This window comes from Athene noctua, chromosome 18, assembly GCF_965140245.1.
Source record: "Athene noctua chromosome 18, bAthNoc1.hap1.1, whole genome shotgun sequence".
NCBI classification, from domain to species: Eukaryota; Metazoa; Chordata; class Aves; order Strigiformes; family Strigidae; genus Athene; species Athene noctua.
The window spans coordinates 2,464,494-2,489,500 of record NC_134054.1 but is presented as its reverse complement, the minus strand read 5'-3'; the positions used below and the strand labels follow the sequence as shown (position 1 = coordinate 2,489,500).

Genomic DNA, 25,007 nt, shown 5'->3' with positions numbered 1-25,007 from the left:
TGCCGGAGCGCCATCCCGCCCGGGGCCCGGAAAGCGGGGGCTGCCACCTCAGACGGGCACCGCTGAGGAGAGCGTGAGGCGGCCCGCAGCACGGCGGGAGGGCTAACCGTTACCGGGGGACGGGCTTCCCCGCTATCTCTCACGTCGGTGGAAGCCGGCGCGGGGACCGGGCCCTGAAAGAACCTTCATCGACCCAAAATACGGGGGGGGGGGGAGTGTGGGTGGGTGAGGGGGAAGCGCGCGCCCGCCCCGCGCTGCAGCACCGCGCGCGCCCCCCGCTGCAGCGCCGGGCACGCGCCGCGCCCCCCGCCAGGCGTGCTGCAGCGCGGGGCGGAGCCCGCCCCGACAGGCGTGGCGGGAGCCCAGTGAGAGGAGCGCTGTGGGCCGACGGGCGGGCGGAGCTCGCCAATGAAAGCTGAGGGGGCGGGGCGAAACGAGGAGGCGGGGTCTGGAGGGTAGCGTGTGGAGGTTGCTATGGCCGTGGCTGGAGAGCGGCCGCGCCGGCGGCCAATGGGAGAGCGCAGGGCGGCGGACGGACGTGGCCGTCGCCCAATGGGAGGCCGGCGGCCGGCGGCGGCAGCGGCGGGGGCGGGGCCGGCGGCGGCGAGCGGGGGGCGGAGGGCTCGGTGTGGCGCTAAAGGAGCGCGGCGGGCGGGGGGTGGAGCGGTGCGAGTGCTGAGGAGCCGGCGGGCGGCGCGAGCTCCGGGGCACGGCGGCGGCCGGGCGCGACACAGGTGAGGCGGCGGCGGCGGCCCCTGGGTCCCCGGGGCGAGCGCGGCGGGGGGCGGGCTCGCCGGGGGCGCGCGGCCGGGCCCGCCCGGGGTGGGGGTGGGGCGGGGGCGGCGGGCCCGGCACACAAAGACCCCCTTGTGTGGGCCGCGCCGCCCGGCCCGCCCGCCCGCGCCGTCGCATCCTCCCGCCCACCGCACCCCACCCCCCTCCGCCGCATCGCCGCCGCTCCCGCTGCAGCGGTGAGGGGAAGGTGGCCATTTTCTGCCTTTCCCGCAGCCTTCGCGCGGGCGGGGCGGCGGCTGGGCGGGGGGCGCGGGGCTGGGGCCGGGCTGCGGCGGGGAGGGGGCCGCTCCCGGGCCCCGCCGGGCCGAGCGGTCCCGGCCGCCTCCTTTGTCCTTTGGGGCGGTGGCGGGGCCTGCGGCCCTGCGCGGGGGGCTCCGCAGCAGGAGGGCGGCGGGCATCGGTCCTCGGCGCCCGGGGGCGGTGTGGCTTCTGCGGCTCGGGCTGCCCCTGTCCTTGAAAATGCCCGGGCTGCGCTGAGGGATGCCACTCCCCATCTCCGCCGGTGCTCCCACACCCCCCTTTTGTTTAGCGGAGCAGAACATGTATGTGTAGGGTGTCTTTTATTTTTTTTTTTTTTTTCGCTAGTCGTCTTTTGGAAGCGCTGGATTCCTGCATGATAAATGTGCTCATTTGAGTATTTCATTTGAATACCATTGTTAACGGAGGAGCCTTGGGTAGAGTAAGCTGCAACTTGCTTTGCTTCTTCAGAGGGTCTTTTGTGATGGGCTCTGTGGAATTAAAGGCCAAAGTGGAAAAATGACCCTGTCTGTGATCCTCCGATGTTAGGTATATTCCTCAGGGGCTGGTGTAAAGTCAGTCCACACATTCATTTCAGTCTTCAGCCTTTAATTCAGCTGGGGAGCAATAATGATTAATTTTGTCATACAAGTTCTATTTGACCTTTAAGTTTCATTGCATCTCAGCGTACAAAACTCAGACTGAGATTATCATAAATGCGTTTGGCTATCGTACCTGGGCAGGGAGCTTTCAGAGACTTGACACCAAATTTGCAGACGAGGGCGGCAATGGTGTTTCAGGTCTTTGTTGGAACTTCAGCTGTAGTCGAGCACAGTGGAGACAAACAGCTATCTAAATCAGGGGTTGGAAGCTCAAATATTAAATCTGTGAGCTTCTTGAGCCAAATGTAGCATTCCTTGACTAATAGTTTCACTTTCCTGGCTGAGGAGTCCAGCTATCACTTAAGGTGTCTCCTCAACGATTCCCTCTTCATTGATTTTTTTTTTTTTTTTTTTTTTTTTTCTCTCGGAGGTTCTTCTAAAATACTCTAAATGTCGAGTCATTGCCTCTTGATTTGAATTAAGCTGTCTGTAGTAAACGGTCTGCTTCTCAAACCTCTGAAGAGTTCAATGACTTCATGCTTACTTTACATTAAAGTTGGACAATGTAACAAATGTCCATGCCGCAGATGGAGACGCAACTATTGTATTTAATTACACGTTCTTCTGAGGATGGGTGTGTTGCAGAACTTCCATCAGTGTGCATACCACGGTATGAAAGGTGGCAGATGTAGTTTGCGAAACCTTCCTTGCTTTTGAAGCTAACCTTTAGATTACTTGTTGGAAAAGACTATCATTAGCTAATGTAACATTTTTCAGCAAAAAGATCTAGTGTGGAAAAACCCAAGATATTAATGACCTGGGTACTAGGTGTCAGGCTTGACCTTGTTGCTCCTCAGGCAGTTACAGATGAAACTCCTAGCTCTGGGAATCCTGGATGTGACAGTGGTATTAACTAGAGATGCAGTGACCTCTCTTACATAGAGGCAAATAGGTGAAGTGAGTGTGGAGGAGCTCTTGTCAGCAGTTTTCCTTTTCTCTTCAAATTACCCATGAAGCTGTTAGAAAATCTAACATCAGTCCTTGCTGTGTCTTGAGCCTCAAGGTAAACTTGAGATCTGGAGACCTTTTTTATGGAATATGGTAATGTCAGTGCTCACGACTGAGAACAGGAGCGGGCTGTAGAAATGCCAAGTCTTATGTTTTTCACGAAGAACATGAGCAGGGTTTAGCTACTTCAACGGCTTGTAGAAACCCCATGTCTCAAGTTCTCGTCTGCAGTTGAAAATCCACATTTGAAAACATTTTTGCCGCCTTCTGATTGCTGTAGTTAGCTAGCCACGGAACATTTTTTTTATAGTTTTCTATCTGTCTCTTTTTTCTTTTACCGTTCAATTCAAGTTGAGTTTACTGGCAAGCTTTTGTTAAATTTGCTTTTCTTCCTTATTTAAGCACAGAACACAGATGTGTGTTTTTCCTGCTTGTAGGTCTCTCAGTTGTTGCGATGTCTCTCCATAGTTGGTGTACAGTTAGAACCAGTTTATACTGAGTTTTCTATACTGTGTCTGGGATTATACTTGACAGACCATTTAAACTTTTATATGGCAGTTAGTTTATTCAGAGGGCTGCTGTGTCAATAGGGGCTCTCAGTTGTGTAGTAACTTCTTCAGTCTGTGGAAGAATTTAATGATGCTTCTTTATCAGGAGAAGATGCAGATGTTAGTGATAGATCATTTAATTGATGTGCCAGAGCTCTGTTCATTTCATTGATAAGAATATGATATGTAACATTCTCTTTGCTTTGTTTCTTTTCCAATTTACAGGGTAGCTGATAGTGGACACCTTCACTTCCTGCAATGGCACAGAGATCGGGACAGGAAGATCCAGAGAGATACCTCTTTGTGGATAGGGCTGTAATCTACAACCCTGCCACCCAGGCTGATTGGACTGCTAAAAAGTTGGTGTGGATTCCTTCAGAGCGCCATGGTTTTGAGGCAGCCAGCATCAAGGAGGAAAAAGGGGATGAAGTGTTGGTTGAACTGGCAGAGAATGGCAAGAAAGCACTAGTCAATAAAGATGATATTCAAAAGATGAATCCTCCCAAGTTCTCTAAAGTGGAAGACATGGCAGAATTAACCTGTTTAAATGAAGCCTCTGTATTGCATAATTTAAAGGATCGGTATTACTCTGGGCTCATCTATGTAAGTACTAATTATTAGATTAATTATGGGTGCTAATCCAGCTGAATTTACCTGATTCCAGTTCCTTTACCTATTTGAAACAGAGGAAGTGAGTCTTGTCTCTGATTTTTGGTAGCCTAAATGCTGTCCCTAGCATTCAGATTAGCCCAGGGTCTTTTTCCATGCTGTGTGCAGGTTGAGAACTCTGTTGTCATAAAACAAATAATAAAAAATTCTCCTATGGAAATAATTCTGCAAGCATCTTTCAAAAATAGATTGCTAAATGGCAACTCTGGGTGCTTAGCTCATGCTGCTCGTTAGAGCACTTGCCTCAGACATGCTTAGCTGATACAGTGAATAGTATCAAATGGCTTGTTTGAACTGATGAGAGATTACAAAACCTAACTTTGCTGAATTACTGTTGCTTAATTGCTTATATGAATAAGCATATATCTTGTTTTAACTTGCTGTGTATTAAAAATGATAAGAGGCTATGCTATGCTCTTATTTAAAAAACAAAGTTGGAGAGTGCTCGGAATGCAAAATTCTTTTTGGAATCTAATATTAACTTAGTGGGCCAGGAAAGAATGTGTTCAAGTGCTTAAAATAAACCAATAAGATAAAGCTTTCTTTTTTCAGTGGTTTTGAAGCACTAATTGGAACATCGGGCTTATCACCATCTTCCTATAGAGTTAGGAATCACACTGCCATTGATGCCGCTTTTGACCCTGTTCCTTCTTTGAGTGATGTTAAATGAGTGCCTGTGCCATACAGTTAAGAGTAGCTCCTTGTCTCTTGGCAAACTGATTGCATAGTGACTTGTTGAGTCAGAGTATCATTAAGAGCTGCAAGTAGACTTTCCATCTTAAAAGAAACTGCAACATCTGCTTAAATGCTTGGCTCGTTTTAATAAACACTTGTTCTAGAGCTTAAATCCATTTTCTTTAGTTCCACTAGTTAGTTGACTCGTTTTCCCTTCCATCTACATATTAATGGGGTACCTTTTTGCTTGGCCTTGGTAATATTTGGACTTATTAAAAATTATATGCAACTTCAAAATACTCTTTGTATTTGTGCTTCTTTGTTAGTTTCCTCTGGTTTTTCGGTTTTTACCATTCCGAGGCCTTCCACCAAGACCCTTAATGGCAGAGCTCAGCAAAAAAATACTCCTGGAATGCTTCCTGCACACTTATAAGTAAACTAATTGGATAATTAGTAAGGGCTGGGTTGAAAACTAAAAGTAAACAAGTTGAGAGGTCAGAAATTTTCAGCGTATCTATCAATCATAGTGCTCATTGTTATGAAAGTCATTACAACTATTATAACTGTATTTCATTATGAAGGTTAAAAGCTGAAGGCCTTAAATGTCAAAGCAAGCTTGAGTCCAAGGTCTCCATGCAGTAAACAGCTACAAGTGTTTCTGGAGGATGGCGCTGAGAACCTGTCACTCTTCTGTATACACAGATGATACAGCACTGTGTTACTGTGGATGACTGACAAATTAAAGAACTTTGTTTTGTGGAAGGCTGACTTATTGTGTATGTGGAGTTTAGGTGATATCCTATAGGTGGTTTATCTTCCCCTCCCTTTCTCAAAAAGGTGCTTTCTGCTTTCATTCTTTAACTCTTGAGGCAGACTCTAAAACTTGATATCCTTGGCATATACTGCTGTCATATAGGAGGACTACTGCATCAGTATATTACTAATGATTTCTACTCCCAAACTGGAAGAAGTTAGTTGGGATCAGGAAGTTAATTGATTTGTTGGCCTCATCTGGAGGTCTGTGTTACAGGAACGTTGCTGGAGGATGTTTCTATGCCACTGTAATGATGGCTTCTTGTTTGAAATTAAACCTCAGCTTTTTTTTTTTTTGAGGGGATAAAAAAAGTGTTTGTGAGTACTGTTAGAGGCTGAAATGCTGGCAAAGGTCAATAGGCTGTACAGAGAAACTTCATCAAGAACTTGAGCTGGTGGGGTTTTCAGTGCGGTTCTGGTAGGGATCTGTCGGGGATCCCTAAACTTCTTGAATGTGGCACTGTCGCTGCTGCTGACTGCACAGCCCCGAGCCACCGCCATGGCCTCTGTATCCTGCTGATGGTGTGTAGAGAAGAGCCAAAGTCAGCTGAGCTGATGAAGGGAATTATGGTGGTTTGGCTATGACAAGAGTTGGTTAAAGGTATGTTTTGATTTCTAGATAGTACTCCCATAATAAACAGACTGAAATCTTATATTTTGATGTTGGTCTCGGGTAGTTAAGATGGAGATGGTGAATCTGATCTGGTTTCCTTTAATTCACAATAGGTAGCATGCAATGTTGCCTTTCTAGGGAGCAGATACATGTTTCCTTTCAATCCCTAGAAAGGAAACAACTGAGTTGAGGTATTTGGCCAGTGCATCTAGTCATCTGTCTATAATCTACCTCTCCCAGATGACACTGCTGGAGGAACAAGGAGGGCTGACTAAAGGCAGCTAGTGCCAGTCGGCATGACCTGGGCAGTGATGCTCATTTCATCAGGAGTTTCATGTAACATCTAAGTAGGGATGGCGAGGAGTTTCTGGAACTTCTAGCATTTCTAATGTCTGCCAAGTGACATGATCTTGGGCTCTGAGTTGCATTATTACTGTGCTGTGGGAGATGAACACAAATGGAGAACGTGGAAGACCAGTGGTTTGTAAAAGCATGATGTCCATGCTTGGCCCTGTCTCTATTTCTGGTCTGTTCATGGCCACACAGAAGATGAAAGGTGGGAGGGCTTGTACAAGAACTGCTGGTAAGGATGGTTGGAGTATGAACTATAGTCACCCCAGTTTTGCTTTGGAGATGAAATAAGTTATTTCATTCTTTAATTTCATTTCCTGTTCCACTTTCAACATCACCTATTACATTTCTTGTCATAAAGTATATTTTAAGTGTAACTACAGAATATTTAAAAAAAATTCTTTCCTGGAATAGCTGTACTATCTGCAAATTCTTTTGAAGTATGCTATATATACTCACCCCTGAGAATGGGTAATTAATATGTGTTCTTGCACTTGGACTTTTCTCCTTAACCTGTCAATGACTAAGCATGATACTGCAGAACCTGAGTCCCTGAGATGATCTCTGCTTATGTTTGGGGCACTGTTTTCATCAAGTGCAGATGTTAGTTCCGTGAAGGTGCAGCCATCTACAGCAGGTTTTTTTCTTGTTACTTCTACCTTTGGTAGGAGTTCTTGTTCTTCCTTGTGTTTCACAGCTGAATTTTTCCAATTTTTGTGCTTTTCTAGGGATATTGACATTTCTTATGACAGTGGTATATCATTTGAGTTGCTAATACTCAAAATTCTCTCTCGTGTCTTGCTGTAGTGGCAGCTTCTCCTGGGTTTTGGTTACCTTAAATGCTTGTGAACTGTCAGTTCTTCAGCTACTATTCTGCCTGCTCTGCTTTAGAGTTAACCAACTTTTACACTGGTAATATCCTTCATAGCTGTAGGTCAGAAACTAGAGGTAGTTCATTGTAAGGGTACCCAGGAGAAATACGCAAAGGCTTAGGAGGTCCTTTGAAGATCTGAAATAAAGATGATTTTGCTCAGACTGCTTTTGTGTGGTGGTTCTTGAATATCCATATCCCATGATGAACTGAGGTCCAGATATCTTTCTGGGAGCGCTGCTTTAAGAAAGGAGTCTAGTTGTCAAGAGGTTTTAGGTTGCCAAGGTCTGTAGCCTGAATGACAAAACATTTTTATGAGACCTGCATGCAGAATGCCACTGAATGCTTCTAGATATCACCCCTGGATTTTGGCTTCTGCTTAAGTCATGTCAGCAAAACATGATTTCATGGAGGGGGGGAGGGAGATAATCTTTGAATCGGACAGTGAAATGGAGACATCCTCTGGAAAGAGTGAATGTTAAGGGTCCATCAGACTTGAATGTTACTTAAGTTCTCAAGACCATTGTTGCCGTAATGCTTTGTGCCAAGCCATGATATGCAAGATTACTGCTCCAGTAACTCTCCTTGTCGTCATTTCATGTGATTCAAGTTTTCTCATGAACCAGTTTCCAGTATGGTATCTTGAATGTAGGAGGTCACTGACTTCCAATTGTTAAACTGCTGTGCTGTAAGCTGTAGATGTTCAGGAGCAGTTTTGTTTATGGCTTGGAGGTTTGTGGTGTCAGTTTGCTGTTGTGGGGAGTGTGTGAAGCTCAGCTGAAGAAGTGACTCTGGCTGTCCAAGCTGTAGCTGTCTCCTTCAGTTGGAGTCCTGGGGAAAAGGACATGCTTGAAATGGGTCTTTGGCTTTGGTGGGAAAGGATGGAAGTGTCAGGGGAGTAAACAAGAAGGAGGATTTAGTCTGAAAATGAAGTGCCAGGAGGGCAGATGTTGCACTTGAGAATATGGAGGGGAGAAATACTTAAGTGCTTTGATGGAGAGCTATGAAAAAGTCTGAAAGCTGCAAGGGAATTTCTGGTGTAGGAAGAGGCGTTCTCTCCATCTTGATCTCTCTGCACTTCAGTATCATCAGTGTCTATTTAGAAAGCTTATATAGAGGCATGTCAGTTATGCTCAAAATTAGGTTTCTACTCAAAGTTTACTACCCAATTTGACTCATATGGCTGATCTGAAGGAAAGAACCATGTCAGTATTTAAGTTGTTTTATACCATTTTGTTTTCTCTGCACTTGGAAGAGACAGCGGCTAGTTAGTGTGCAGTTTGAGAGTCCTTGTCTTTCACTTCAGAGCAAGATGATTCTGTTTTTTTTTGAATTCTGAATTTGAATTTTGAGATATGCTATACCACTTCTAGAACTGCAAAAAGCAAAGTGGTCAGGAATGTTCCTGATCACTAATGTTTCAGTGCTTTGTTAGACAGCATTCTGGATATAACTTTCTTAGTATTTCAAATTTTTAAGTATTAAAAGCATTTCAGTTACTCAAAATGAAGCTGGCTGCATAGATCAGGAGTGTAAATACCTCATTTCTACTTAAATGGAAAACAACTTGTTCTTGATATTGCATACACTGGCTGCGATTGGAATGAATAAGCTAATGACTGTTAAGTCAGGGCTAGGTGACACTTTTTCCAGCAATTTAAAGCTCTGCTTTTGTGTCAGTACCTCTTCTGATGGCAAGAAAGTCCCTTCCGCTTCCCTTCTAAAGCATATTTTAGATGTTTATATGTTCCTATATACTCTTTTAATGAATGCAAAAACATAACCTTATCTTATTAACAGAAGTATTTTGTTAAGCCAAAAAGGGTTTCTTGCTAAGTGCACTAGCAAACGCTAATAGTATGGATCCTGGAGATGTTTGTCACACTTTACTGATTTTCCGGAGAAGTAGAACATCTGAGTTGCAGATGGCTGTATTTTAATGGTCTGATTGGTAAGTGCAGACTAATATCTGAAAAGTTCCTGGATAAATGGCATGTTGTCTACTCAACAGGTCTATAAATGTTTGAGTTAGAAAAGATAATCAAACTGAAAGAAGATATTGCAGGACTAAAAGTCTGTCTTGTGCCGTCAAAATTTCCTATTCCTCTACCCAGTGCAGTAAGATGAGATGGAGTTGCTCACTCAAACACAGGGTGTAATTAAGCCACAGTAAAAACTAAGATAGTCAAAATCCAATGGGCTTTATAAAAATCTATTTTAAAAAATTTGCCATTGCTACATCTGTTCTAGTCCCAGATCTACTGGAGGAAGTCCACTGCCCAGAGCTGATATGTAGCTTGCTGATACCCCCCATAAATCACTGCATTTACTACTTAACTGCTTCCTGACCTCATCCAGTCAAAAGGATTAAAATTAATAGAATTTCTCAAATGCTTGACTTCTATTAACCTGTGTCAATATCTAGATGGCCTCTTGCCTTTATAGGATGTTCCCTGGTGATGACTGTTTTTGGTGAGCCTGTAACCTACATTTCAGTGCTCAGCTGGAGAGTTTCAGGTGGGGGCGTGTGGCATAACATACGGGCATGCTGTAGGTGAAGTCAAGTTAGAGACAAATACCTTTGCTGTTCCTTGAGGAAGGACAAAAGATGATGAAGCACTCTTGAGGAAAGGGTTAGATTCAACGTCAGAGTCCTTCAAACTCTAATGAACTATGCATTATCTTCCCTGCCCACTCCTCCACTTTTTCTAGAAAAGACTTTTTTTGAAAGGGTTATAAACTGTTTACGTAAGGCTGAGAGCTCCTGGAACCTTGCTGCTGATTATTGTTCTCTATGTATATGCTTACTGGGTTGTCTTTGTACCAGTAAAGAAGAAAACTTGCTTACTATTGTGCAATTAAAAATACTTCAGCAGATACTTGTTGATAATTACAAGTATTACATCTGTAATTGGTCTGCAGCCATATGCTACTTTCATTTTTTTATGTACTTTCCATTTTATTGGGGCAGAAGAGGGAAAGAATAAGAAATATGCTGTATTCCCCAGTTCCAGAGCTTGATGTGGGTGGAAGCTCTTATAAAACTGCACTTAAGGGGCTGTACATAAGTTGTTTCTTCGCTTAAGCTACTGCCTCCTGTGAAGCCAGAGCATAACCTAGAACAATCTGTGTTGTTATATAAGCTTCTGTGATTTAATTGCTTTAATTTTCCTGCTGGTCCAGTTGGGAATGCTTCACATTAGTGAGTATTGAAGACTGGTATTAAAATAACCTGTAAGAAATTGAGTTTGTTACTGAATTTCATCTTTTTCCTTAATACAAAACAGTCACTGGATCTAGTACCTAATACATTACAATTTGAATGCCAGCACTTCTGCAAGTGCTGCTTTGATACAAGAACTTGTTTTTAAATTAACTTTGATTTTTTGAAAGACTTATAAATGGGATCAAGTTGAGAGAGTTCTCTGTAGGGTTTACTTTGTTAGAAACGTCAGAGGGATTTAAGGGAAATGAATCAATGCCCTCCTTGCCCTCAGGCTAGCAGAGGTATGAAGAAAATACATGTTCTCGTCACAATCTCTGCTTCTATTAAAAATGGTAGATTAGCAGCCTAAAAAGGTGCAATAACTTGGATTATGGACTGCTGTTCAGGCACTCAGTGGAATACACTGTGTTGCAAGACATGCCTGCATCAGAAGTCATGGGTATCCTGTTCTAGGCCTTCTGTAGAGCAGTCAGACTCCAACACACAGCTATACAGGAGCCTTATGAAAGGATATTAATACTTTTCTGGCTCTGGTGCAACCTAAGATCATGTTTTATGTCTTAGCTGTTGCTGTGGCTGAAGCAGTCATGGCTGTGACGCTGCGCCTGTCTATCTCGGAGAGGCGGTGAGCTGACTGAGCAGGAGTATGACCTGCACTGCTGATCTAATATTGATTTTTCTCTCATTAAACAGATAACCTGAAGGCCTTACTTGTGAAATACAGTTCTGGTGAACGTCCTCTCTTTAGTGCTAGCTGTAGAGAACATCAGCAGACAAGTCTTTTTAAGTTTGGGCTGTACGTTTTCTTCGGTAGCTTCTATGTGTGTTGTGTTCCTTCCCTTTCTCATTCTCATGCACACATTTTACACTTCAGTTGCTCTGAGTCAGTGGCTCTTGTCCCCCAGCCTCTGTCAGAGCTGAGGGTCCCATCACCCCATAGCGGGTTCCCTAGCCTTGTTGGCACCCTTGACCCCAACCTTATGGGTGCCAACAGGACTTTCTTTTAACTAGCAGTTTGGGCTTGTACAGAGATGTCTGGGATAACTTCTGGGTTCCAGCCTTGACTGTGGCCTGGCTGGGGAGCACAGGCTCAGCGTGGTGGTGTGGGGACTGCCCAGAGGGGAGGTGGGTGGTAGCTGGGGATTAGCTGCTGTGCAAAGCAGAGAATGTGTTCCATCCCAGGTTACAGCCTCACTTTCTTTCCTTACACTTCAGAGAGTCAAGAGCTGCCTTCCCTTCTTGAGGCTTGAATTTAGGATTGGATAACTTCCTCGCTTGGGGGGAAAAGCTAGTACATGAGAAGACCATGCCAAGCTTGGAGGACTTAATAGGTCTTGGAGTGTGAAAACCAGGTCCATAACTTCAGGAAGTGAAACCAGACAAGAAAATGCTATGATGATGCAATTTATCAATCTGGAGAATGCTCTACCCCATTAGCATATGGGATACTGTTTAACTCTCTAAGATAGAAACTGCTGGTTTATATTCTAGGTACTAATAGGAGATGTAAGCATCTAAACCACTTTAATTATGTACTAATAGAGTAAATCTGTCACTTCTTGAAGAACTGGAGATGAATGTTGAGCTTGGATACTCAGGTGATGCAAGCTGTTAGAAATTCTAAAAATTTACCTGCATCTTGCTACTGCACTGTGAAGTGATGCTTTAAAGAGGCCTTTTGATGTTGTGCGGGAGGAACCAACCGAACAGTCATAACAACGTGTTCCTTGATGCAAGAACTGTAAAGCTGAGATATTAATCTAAGGAATTGTACAAGGCTTTTGACACTAATACCACCATATGTGTATACCCAGTGAAGGTGTGATCTGGTTTTAAGAGAAAACAGGCCATGAAAACTTTTTTTGCTCTGGAGCCCACACCCCAGATTCAGCCTAAATTCCCATGTGCTTTCACCTGGAAATAATGCGCTCTCTTTTTGCCCCTGGTTCACTTACCTTTCTCAGGTTGCTTACTGCTAGGAATGTATGCAGTTTTCAAAGAGGCCAGTGCCAGAAACCTGAACTCTTCAGTCTGGGATAGCTTACCAAAATCCAAATTACTAAATGATATACTACTGGATAAAGGCTTGTAAGCATCTGGAAACATTCAAACTCCACAATTAGTGTCCTGAAGGAGAGTTTGTATAACAAACCTCTGTCAGAGCACTGCTTTACTATTTGTCTCTGGAGCCTTGCCTAGAGAGTGTGCATTCCAACATGCCTTTTTGCTCTTGGTTGATATTATCTATATCCTGTTCCTCAGTAAAGTGTGTGTTTCAAGCAACTATCTTGTTTGCAGCTGATCCCATGATCTCAAGGCAAATAAGCATCTTTACTTGCCTTTAAGTTCTTAGTATATGTATCTACCTCTGTCAGCTGAAAAAATTAGGAAGCCTGGTTCTTCATCCAGACTGGTTAGTTACTGGACCTCTACAGTGCTTGATCCTACCTGCAATTCAGATCTGATGGTTTTGCAGAGTCCCTGTACTGCAGGATGGAGAGGAGGCACAGGGCATCACTCTGCCCCTTTGGCATGTCTGAAAGCTCTGGGCATCCTTAATGCTTATTTGGTGGTATCCTTGAAGTAGGGTGTCCATTTGTAAGGAAGGTCTGCAAGTATTCCTGTTAATTCTTTCTATTTCTAGTCACCAAGAAGCTTTTCAAAGTGTTGAAATCAATCTTGACTTACTTCTCATGTCTTCAATTTGCTTGTAGAAAGCCCACACCTCCAATCTGCTGTCTTGGATACAGTAATAGACTTGCACTGTGAGACTTGAAGTTATAAAATAGCTGTATGAATTTTTTTGTACCGTTTGCCTCTTTCCCAGTTAAACGACTCAAAAGTATCCCTTCTGTGTTTACATGCCTACCAAGCCCCCAAACCAACCCCTAAATATATTTGTGTGATGCTTTCTGCAATAGATGATGGTCTGGAAATTTGGGAGCCTTGTGTGAGAACTTAATTCCGTCTTCCTATGTGTAAATTAAGGCTTTACAGTGTGGTTGTGTTTTGAAGGAAGTGTGGGGTTTTAAATTCTGCAGGGAAGCAGTAGGAGAGTGAACTAAGTGACAAACCTGCAGGAAATCAAGATGTTGGAGTTCAAGGTGCTTCTTATGAAGAGCAATGTCATGACACAGACTTAATGGTCAGGGATAAAAACCTATCCTTTAGATTTAGTTTCAAATAAATGAACCCCAGCACTGGTGAAATAGTAGAATTTTTGTACTTTTTAACTTGTAATTTGGCCCTGTTCAGTATAAAACCTCTTAAATGAACCCTTTTCATTTGCCTGGGACACTTCTTCCTCTAGGTTGGCTATGTTGGCCTCTAGCTGGATTTTGCTGCTTATGATCATGCCAGATTCACTGATTCCATCCCATTACTGCGTTGGGAGATAACCTAGAAAGGCTTCCAGGTTAGGTATCATCAGTAGAGGTCTGAAGGATTAAGTTTGTTTTTATAAATTATTAATTCTTTATGTAGCTGAATAGTAATAACATTTATTTCATGTGTGTTAGGGAAATAAACAAAATATGCCAAAACAACTGGGGGAGGGAGGGATGAATAATCTTCAGATAGCTGTTCTTATCTTAGCACTTAAACTTTTTTTTACTTACCAGATCAGTTTATTCATGTCTGGGGAAGGGCAGTGATACTGGGGGGGAAAAAACAACTACTTTCCTTTGTGAACATAAAAAGACCAAAACAACTGATAAAACTTTTAGGTTGATTTGCAGAGAAATAGAGGTGTTGCTCTTGAAAGGAGGAGACTCTGTAATATAGTTGGTAAATACAGCAATACCCTGACAGCTTAACCATCAGGCACTGCTCTGAGAGTTCCCACCCACAGTGAGACACAGAACAGCATCCCATGGAGTTAAACTGCGAGTCTTGGGGTGGGTAGAAATCAGATCAGGGCTCAGAAGTGCTGCTGGATGAGAGGCCAGAATCATCCTGTAGGAAAGAGGTCTTCTAGCTTAAGCAAACGTTCATGTTGCTACACTGGTCAGAGTGTGCTGGGACAGATCTGGGAATGGACTTTGGTTACATGAATTCTTTTGCTTGTGACCAGATCTCATATGCAGTCAGTAATCCACAAGTTTCTTTTTCATTAGATGTAGCTGTAGTGGAGAAACACAGCATAGGTGCTGTTCAGTGATTTTGAGCAGGTAATTATCCGGTGGGCTTGGTGAACATGTGCCTGCCCTCTAGTTACCCTTATTTGAAGACTAGAATGGAGACCAGGCTTGTGGTAATTCTAGATGCCTTCGTGTCACCTGTAGTGATGAGAGATGAATGTGGCTGACCTCAGTTGAGTACAAGAGGGGAGACCATTGGCTAGGAACGTAAATCCAGTATTTATCAATTACTTGTCTCCTTGGTCAGTTGTACCAAGATATTAAAATAACTGTCCAGCCTTCCCTCTCCCTTGCAGTATCACTAGCGGCCATGAATGAGTTTGGTCTGGGAAGGGATTCTATTACCAACCAATTCTTTTTGAAATTTATCTTCGGTAAGTTACTGCAAGGGCGTGGATGCTGGCAAGAGGGACAGTGGTAGGAACGTGTGGCTGGGGAGGAGCTGACCACTTGCCAACAGACCCATGCTTATGTTGAGTTAATGACTGATGAGTTGGTCCTTATGCTTCTCAGTTGACCTGATAACATCTATTTCCTTTCTCTTGAGAAATAAATACCTTATTACCAAAGATGTTTGGCTGGGTAAGGTACTGCAGTGCTTATCATCCAGCAGATCTGACCAAAGTGGAGAGATTGTTTTCCTATAAGGACATAAGATGTCCTTGTGTCAGGACATCTGGCATAAAACCAACTTTTTTTTTCCTTTACCAGTGGTGCTCCAGACTCAATTCAGAGATCCCCTTGTGTCTGTCTTTCCAGAATCACTTGTAGATGTAGAAAGAACAGGGCACCTTTTTGTCCAAATAAAATATTTTATCTATTGAAAAAACAGGCAGATCAGGATTTTCAGCTACTCTGATACAAATGTAGCAGAAATATATTTTTTTAAAATCGACAAACGTTGTAAGAGTTACCTGCTTAATACCGTAGGGTCTCAACAGCTGTTAATGCTCTCTACTCCATTCCTTCTTTCAGCCTGCAAAGATAGGAAAAACAGTTTTCCTGTCATTCAGAAAGATACTTGCTGTTTCTGTCAAAACTGGTCTCTTGCTAACATTCCTGTGCCAGTAAAGATGTGAATAGTATTAATGACTAAAATAATGCACTTCCAAAGCATGCTATGAAATAAAGGTGAATGGAGAGATTTGACTTTCTTAAAAACCATCAGTTTAGTTGATTTTTTTTTTTTTTTTTTTTGAAAAAGACAAGAGCCATCCACATGCCTTAGTTCAGGGAAACACCATGGATTAGCTCTGGTTTTTGCATGGTCAAAACTGACTGAGCTTGATCTTTGATCCCTAGTAAAGCCCATACAGCTGAGCCACATTCGTCTGTGCTTCCTGGATAACAAAGTGTGGGCGACTGCATTTTTTTCTTATATATATATTTATATGATATATTTCTTTAAAATAACTTCCATGGAGCAGAGATTGAACTGTCTGAAGTAGCCTTTGATATTTCACTTACAGGGAAATGTGGACCTGTTTGTGTAACTTGTATTGTGTACCCAATTTTGTAAAACTTTTACTGAGGCATTTCTGTTTAGTCAAGAAATGCCTCAAGAGAGTCAATGAAATAAGAGGGTCAATGAAAAGTAAAATATGTGTTTGAGCTTCTTGTTAGTATAGTAGTCCTGGTAACTTCTGATCATGGTCAACTCTAAAAGCAGAGTATGAAATGTCGTCTGCAGTGCCAGCTGCCAGGCTATCCATCAGCTGGGGTGGGACAGTGGAGGGAATGACCTCCAGGAGGAGACTGCTTTGGGATTGAGAAAAGCCGTTGAGCAGGAAAGACGTAAGATAGGAGAAAACAGTAGGACAGCAGAAATATTGGTGGTTGGAAAGAGGCTTTTTCCTTATCCGAATTATTTACTCGTTATTTCTGAAGGAACTGATAATAAAAACATAACTTCGAATGAACATTTTAGTGAAGGAGTTGAACCTCGAAAAATGCCTGTAAATCCTGCAACTTGGAAATGGAAATTTAAATATCTGTGGGAAGGTAATCAGATGCTCCATTTCATATTTCCTCATGTTTATTATCTTTAAATTACTTTTTATGCAGGTAATTAAAGAGCCTTTTAAGAGAACTAGAAGCCAATAATTTGCCTATAGCGTGTACTTTGAGTTGCTCAACAAAAAAACCTCAATTTTGTTCTAAGATAAATATTATAGAATCTGTGAGTTTTCTGCTCTTCATGGCTCTATTTCAATACTGTTTGCTAACAGAAATGTTTCTCTTTTTTATTTTTTTAAGACCTATTCAGGGCTGTTCTGCGTAGTTATAAATCCTTACAAGAACCTCCCGATTTATTCAGAAAACATTATCGAGATGTACAGAGGGAAGAAGCGCCATGAAATGCCACCGCACATTTATGCAATATCTGAATCTGCATATAGATGCATGCTACAAGGTAAGAATTAGTTAAATGTTAATTGACAGTTAGTTGGCAGCTCTTTGTAATGTATCTAAAACTCAGGAGCTTCATTATCCAGCTATGTAGTAATTTCTAACATGATCATAATCTTTACTACTACTTAAAGGGTGGTGTGAAGTTTTCCTACCTAGAACCTACACTTTCCGAACAGAAATAACTTGGAGATTGACCCCTCTGTGCATATTTGTCTGACTTATGGAGGCACAGACATAAGCTAACACTAATAGGAAGTGTACTGTGCTGGCTGGTGGCACTGAAAGTTGTAGTAGAAATACTTTCTTTAAAAAAGTAGATGTAGGATTCATGTCAAAAAATGTTAGTGCAGCGGCTTTGAATGAAATAAGAATGAAAGTGTAACTGAAGAGGGAAAGCTAAAGTATGTTAATGGCTTGTCTCTAATTCTATAAAAAGCTGGTGTTTTGGCAGCTGAGAAGCAATCTAAAGTGACAATGAAACAATAGTATGTTTGAGTTCAAACACAGGTTAGGGAAATCCTGAACCTTGAAGATTTAATTTTTTTTTTCTCCAAACTGGTATAGGTCATGTCTGTAGTAGAATAGAGAGTAAGTTTATGGTGGGCAGTATGTTCTGAATTTTGGCTTTAAGGCTCTGCTGGACAAATACGAAAACTGTGAATCTGACATTATATGAATGTGCTGAACTAAAGGCATGCTGTTGAACTTGTAAAATTGCACTTCTGACAGTCTGTTGGAAACAGCTCATACTATCCAATATTGTCTCATACTTAGGCAGCTGTTTTACTGATGTGGAAACACCAGCATGTTGTGTCTAGAAAAGTCCGTGTAATGAAGAGGCAGGTCTGAAAAACTTAATGTGTTTTCTGCTGTATACCTGGTATAGATGTACTGGAAGTAGGTTAAAAGCTATTTGACCTAGTTCACATAAACTAAGAAAACACTTCTGCTACCAGGTTAATCATTGTAATCAAATGAAATATCTTTTAAGAAGACATTTTCTGTCTTTAAATCACTAGAAGTTTTGTTTCTTCAGTTGTGCCTTTGTCTTTAGGGCTGCTTAATAATAAACTGCAAGTTGCTGGATTGCTGTGTGCTCTTTCACCCCAGAAGAAACTATGCCATCACCACTGAGCAGGGTGATTCAGGGGCAAGCAATGGAAGAGCATCAAATTGGGGCCACTGAGAGTTGTCACACTTCTCAATGGATATTTGGGGCTCTGATTTTACATGTCTTTTATGGAAAAAAAACCCAAAACTTAAGGCATCTTGACCTAGACCAGCAGCCTCTAACAGCTCAGATCAGAGGACCCCTTATAACAAGTGTATGTGGAGTAATAGAGCAAACTTCAAGATTATTTTAAGGAGTTTATTCCTAGAAGTCTCAAGTGTTTTGTGGATAAGGGCTTCCCACCCTAAAAGCACACTATCTTTTGAAATTGCCCCAAGAACTTTTCAAAAGTTCTTGAGACAAATGTCCTCTAATAAAGTAAGTCAATGTCTAGTTATGACACTTTAGGTGCTCCATATATTTGTTCACATGCCATGCTAGTACTGATTTGTATCTCTGGAGATCCTACTGCCTGTACAAATTTTACTATTTTTGGAAGATGAAATGAAAAAAAATTTCACATGATGGTATATGTTTGCTTACAGTTTTGTTTTCTTTCCATACTGATATATGGAGGTATATATTTTGTATTAAATCTGTGTCTTTTTGTGCCCCCTTTCTCTTTCTTTTTGAATTTGATAGTCTGAATTCTTTTCACTTGAAAGAATGAAGCCCCAGATTGGAATAAGAATAGATGAAAACTGTGCAACAGGATCAATTTATTAGGGAATAACTTCTTCAAGGTTAACTAAATTTGTGTTTCTGGTGCCCTTCACCTGTGTAGAGCCACTCCCTGTTTATTTTAGCAAGTGATTCCAACCAGCCAGTGAACTTTCCATTGATGGTTTGCCTTCACAATTGCATTGCTAAGGATAAGTAAAAACTCTAGAACAGGCATTAGCAGTTTTGTGCTTGGCAAATATTTTACTAAGCAAAGTGTTCTTGCCTGATTGAATAGAAGCCTGAATTGATAGAAGGCCAATGGCATCCTGGCTTGTATCAGGATTAGTGTGGCCAGCAGGGACAGGGCAGTGATCTTGCCCCTGTACTTGGCGCTGGTGAGACCGCACCTCGATCACTGTATTCAGTTTTGGGCCCCTCACTACAGAAAGGACATAGAGTTACTCGAACGTGTCCAGAGAAGGGCTACAAAGCTGGTGCAGGGTCTGGAACACATGTCCTGTGAGGAGCGGCTGAGGGAACTGGGGGTGTTTAGTCTGGAGAAGAGGAGGCTGAGGGGAGACCTCCTGGCCCCCTACAGCTCTCTGAAAGGAAGCTGCAGAGAGCTGGGTTTGAGCCTCTTTAGCCTAGTAGAAAGCAACAGGACAAGAAGGAATGGCCTCAAGTTGCGCCAGGGAAAGTTCAGACTAGATACTAGGAAGCATTTCTTTCCAGAAGGGGTTGTCAGGCGTTGGACTGGGCTGCCCAGGGAGGGGGTGGAGTCCCCATCCCTGGGGGTGTTCAAGACTAGGGTCGATTTGGAGCTCAAGGATATGCTGTAGGTGGGAACTGTGCTAGGTGAACAGTTGGACTAGATGATCTCTAGGGTCCTTTCCAACCTAGATGATTCTGTGTGATATGAGAACTTGCCTCTGTGTGATTGGGTTGGATCAGAGGAAGAGAAAACCAGTGCTGCTTGTGAATTTATAATAGACTCATGAAACTTTACAGACGTTGCTTCCTTTAGGAGGAAGCTGGTGTACAGACTTTGGACATATGCTTGCTTGAAGTATGAAACTCACTGCTATTTGTATTAGTGATTTTATACAGTCACTCTGGCTTTATGTAATTTTGAAGCAGTGATCAGTCACAGTAAGAATGACCTAATGAGTATGTCGATAGGGGGTAAGTGGAGAAGTCTGACACTAACACTGCTCAGTGCTGGTCCCTCTTTGCTTACAGAGCCTCTATGGGACCTGAAGCATAGACAGAGGTGCTTCAGGGAACTGAATTTGTCTTGGTGTAACTAAAACTTGCAGTTACAACAACTAAGGTTTTTCTAGTCATTAGGACATCAAATAATACTTGTCTTAACTGTAGGACATTATTATAATTTTCAGTTTATTTTCTGGTTATCGGAGGCAATACAAGGTCAACTACTGAGTGTGCTAGAATTTGTTAGGGAGAGCTTGGTTCTCCCTGCCAGCCAATATAATGCACAGTGTCCTTCATCTTCTAACTATGTCTTATGTTTTCCTGGAGTTTCAGTCTTAAACTAATGAAACAGAAAATACATACATAAAACTTTTAGCTGGTAGAAGTAGATCTCTAACTAAGAGCTAGCTGCTTTAATCACAGTGATTCTGATTTAAGTCATCAGCAGTATCTGCTAGCATTTATTTGCAGGATAATCCTTGACCAAGATGCTTTTGCTAAGTTACTAACACATAGTATTATAAAACTGTCCTACAGTTCATGTCCACATTTGTGCACATGTTGCTTTGGGAAGTGGAGACAGGATGGTAGAGAGTGTGAAGTAGTGGAGGAGACTAGTTATTCCAGTAGTATTGCAAACCAAGATTTTGCTATTATAGCATGCTCATATCAAAAGAAACCCGTGAACATGCTGACTTTTCCCATATTTGGCATCTGAAGTTTAATTATTACAATTCAAAACTGAAATTGAAACTGTAGGCATGCAATTCCTTTGGATAATATGACCATGCTCTTGTAGAAGTACCTTAACTGCTAATTTAGGTCAATGAAAGTGGTTGGTTGTTTTTTTTAGTGGTATTTCATTCAGTATAATCCATGTTTACTTTCCTTGTAGCTAATCATAAACTACTAATTTTCTAGGTGTTTGAGAAGTGCTTATACTGACTAACAGGATACTTGGACCTTAGCTGTGACTTTCAACAACATAATTTATTAAAACATTTTTTTTTCTCTACTGATAATCAGGTACAGGGAGTAACCTTTTGCTCAATATCTTAATTCTTTCATGCCTTAAATTCAGAGCATGGATGATTGGAGATTGAGTTTCTGCTAATCTGAAGTTTTATATATTTTTAAATATTTGTGTTTAAACAACAAAATATAGATTTCTAGTTTAGATTATGAAAGCAAAAAGTTTTTTGGTTGACAGAAACAACTGACACGTGCATCTGAATAGTTTTTCTTTCTCTTAAATGTTGCTGGAAATACTCCATTTTGTTAAAGTGGTGATACAAACAGCACTGCACTTCATTGTGCTCTCTGTTAGGTACAGGTTGTGTGGGAGCATTGCTAACTGCCAGTCATTGAACTGCTTCTCTGTTCTTGTCCCCTGAAAGAATTTCCTGTTCAGGAGGACCTTCAGCCCCGCAGTCTGCACAGGTCAGCTCTCATCCTGCCCTTTAGTGGGGAGGAGAATGGGCTGAAAAATCTATTTCAGTGCTTGTTAAACATTGAGGACAAAGGGGAGGGGGGAAGAGCCATGAAACAGAATATGTTCAAAAAGCCCAGTTTGCCATTTTGGAGAGGGAGTAGTATTTTCCAGAGATGTACTGGATTAGCATAAGCTGTCACAATAAAGAGGGAGGTACAGAATTGTTTTTAATGGCTGAGTGTTGCAGATGAACAATTCAGTGGTGGTGCAGCTGTGATGCACTAGGGACTTGAGGCAAGTTTTGCAGGGAAAAGCAAACCTCATTGATTGATGGATGTCATAAGTGTTGCCTTTTCTGCAAGACTTTTGTGAACACAGTCTTACTGAAAACAAGGAAGAAGACATTGGGTGCTTTTGGTTATGACAGTCAGGATTTCTCTTCAGGAAAAGACTCATTACCTAGTGCCTTGACCTCAGAAGATAATAACATGCAATTCAGCTTTACATACTGGATTTCCCCTCTCCTAGTAATTATTTTTCAAAGTAGTGTGGTAGTAGGGTAAGTGTTACTTCACGGGTGGTTTAGTGGGTTTCTCCTGTGCTTTCTCTTAATTTTCCTAATGTTATTTTGAAGTGGTAAGCACACATAACCCAGGGGCTTCTAGGCATATTAAAACTGTTTAGCCCTAGACAGAAATCAAATGCATAAATGCATAGAGTTGGAGTTGGCATACTTCACAGAAGAGTGCTAGACTGAGCTTTTTCACGGCTGCTGGACAGTTGACATGGTCATAAGGAGTTGGTATCCTAATCCCTGTGATAACATTGACCTTAATTCTGTTTGTAATACAATTTGCTAGTGTTCTGTACTGCTGAAAGTTATAGCAGTAAGAATGAAATGTTTTGGCAGGTACTAGGATTTTCTTTCAGAAAACCGATTCTCTCATATTTCATCTATGACTATATTTTACGATTAAGAGAGACTTGATTGTGTAAAAGCAGCACTAACATGCATTTTTTCTAGTGCTTTTATCTTACTTGGCTTTCTTTTCTCCCTCCTCCCTTCCTCTTCTCCCACTGTATTCCTAGAGGAAGTATGGCATTGTTTTATTATGCCTCTATTCATTGACTCTTAAAAGTGCTTTGGAAGAAATATTAAGGAAAACTGGTGTGCTTTTTGTTGCCAAAGACCAGCTTGTCTACTAATACTACTCTTGTATAATTATGCTTAGTGTCTCTTTTTTACCCTGTTTCCCTGAGGACATCTTGAGCACTAAATTAGCACTGATATTTTAGGACTGCCTTTAATCCTGTTGCAGAGAAGGTTTATCGGAAAAGGTGTAATAGGTGAAGTGAACACTTTGTGTTGGAGAAGCCAGTACTGCCTACAGATGCAATACTTCTCTCTTAAAAACATTGTATTGATCTATATTTTTAGTTTACCTTGATTTAAGTGCTCCCTTTGGGGATGTTGTTTCCTGCCTGCTGCCCAAGATACGGAAGAAAAGAAACTAAAATATGACAAGGTCTATTAAATCTTCAAATGGAAGAGGAAAAAATTGTTCTGAGACTAAAAAGCCTGGGAGTGATGACTAGCATTCTGTTATGAGAGGAGTATATAGTACTTCATATATGTGTAATTAATATTCTTGATATTTTCATTACATCTTGACTTACCAAGATGTTCCCCAAAGCTTTTTAACTAGTTACACAGTGCAGGATGGCAGTCTAAGAGAACTAGGTGCTTGGTAAATGTAATGTGAAGGATTTATAGGTCTCTTTATTGTTACACTGTGATTTCTGGTTTTTGACTCTGTCCTATCAGGCTGGTGTGGAATGTAAATACTGAGGTAACAATAACATTAACATCAAGATTGGTTTGTATACCAATAGCAGTGTAATATACAGTGGTGTTAATGGCTGAGTGGAGGGAAGGAGATTCTTGAAGCAAGTAGAAAAGAATGAAATCCATCCTGCTGAAAATTCTGCTGCATATTTTGAATCTGAAGTAAAATGAGATGCTTCAGTCAGCTGAACCTATTGTGCAACATTTCATCTCCTTCCCCTCACTCTTCTGTTCCATCTCTTGATATTAAATCTGTGTGCTTCAGTGACTGTAAAGTTATTTTCATGAATTAAATGGTCACACCTTGCTAGACCATCTCTGAATGATATCAGTAGCAATTACTTATTGAACAAACTCAATTGGACGTAGTTTCTAGAACTAGATTATAGTATACTATCATGTCTTTTTTCTTACTTTAGTGCTTGTGACAACAGTTCCTAACCTCTGTCTTTCTCTGTCAAAATGTGTTTGGTTCCCTGCTCATTATTGGTGTTCAGCCTCAAGATAAAAAACTTAATCAGACATGATATTTACAGAAAACAACTTTTTTCTTAAGGCTCAGTTGCTTAGAAGTGTTATTTGAAGTTACCCCCAAAAAACTTCAGTCAAGCACTTCAAGAAGTAACTTTCCTATATTTAAAAATGAGACAAGAGTGACAATTGTAACATAAAGAATTTTTGGTTTCTTTAGTGCCTTTTTCTCCCCAGTTATGAAGTGTTGCAGCAGATTAGCAAGTTCCATGGTCTCTTTGGTTGATATTCTGATGAACTGATGATTTTAATTTTAAAACTTGCTATGTAAGCTGGCCTCATAATTGAATTGTGGCTGTGCTAGCCTACAGACAGGAATTCAAGACTCTGTGATTCCAACTTATGAAGTCATTCATGAGATGAATCATTTCGTGCATATTAGCCAGCCAGCACCTGACTCTACTCTGAAGCTTTAATTTAATTTTTCTACGTAGTTGTGAAATGGATAATTCACTTCTGCTTGGCTTTAGCCTTCAGATGACATACATCAAAACATTACTGCTTGTGCAACAGAAACTTAAATGTATTGTAATCTTGACAGCACATAGCACTGTAACAGCGCTGCTAGGTGTTGCGTGTTTTGCACAATAACTGGTTTTTGTTAGTCATGTCTGCATTCCTCTGGGGTGTTGAACTAAGAATTTAGCTATAACTGCTACTGCTAGCAACTGCGGTAGCTCCTTGTTCATCCCCCTGCTTCTCTACTTAAATTCCTTTGTTAAACTCTGGCAAGGAAGTGACAAGAAGTAGGAGCACTTTTTACCGCTTAGCAAGCAGAGATAAGTGGTAAGGGTCTGGTGGTGTTCTGCTCTTTGTCTTCAGTAATGCAAGGCTCACATCACCAACACGATTATCAATTTATATCTCATTGTATATCTAGATTTGTTTCACTTGTCCATACTTCATGTTTTCAGATATTTGGCTGCTTAGGTACTCCTGGCAGACTTTGTGTACCTTCCTCAGTGATTCAGATTTGCAAGGTGTTGTGCACCTCTACTATGCTGTTTCATAAAGCAAGGTCAATAAAAGTTCATGGAGTATTTATTCACTCCAGGGGGTTAAAATTCTTTTTATTCATGGGCTTTTTCAGAGTGATGGTAAAGCCATCAGATGATGTGTAGAAAGAAATCCCAGAAGAAAAAAACAGGAAAAAATGCCATGTCTTTATGTGCATCTGCCATGAAGTTGATTGGGGAAGTTCTCAGGCTGGGAGTGTTCCTTTGAGGAAAACATAAGGGGATCACTCTCAAACT

At 41.7% G+C, this 25,007-nt stretch overlaps 1 protein-coding gene across 3 annotated transcripts in view; it reads left to right on the top strand.

Annotated features, from left to right (window-relative positions):
- Nucleotides 1-629: 629 nt before the first annotated feature.
- The window catches only part of MYH10 (myosin heavy chain 10), a 104,154-nt gene continuing 79,776 nt past the window's right edge, over nucleotides 630-25,007 (top strand). For all 3 annotated transcript variants that reach the window (XM_074922326.1, XM_074922325.1, XM_074922324.1), the window contains exons 1-3: nucleotides 630-734; nucleotides 3,416-3,793; nucleotides 16,804-16,960. In XM_074922326.1, coding sequence (XP_074778427.1) covers nucleotides 3,449-3,793; nucleotides 16,804-16,960 — 502 coding nt within the window. In that variant the 5' untranslated portion in view covers nucleotides 630-734; nucleotides 3,416-3,448. The remainder of the gene's footprint in view (nucleotides 735-3,415; nucleotides 3,794-16,803; nucleotides 16,961-25,007) is intronic.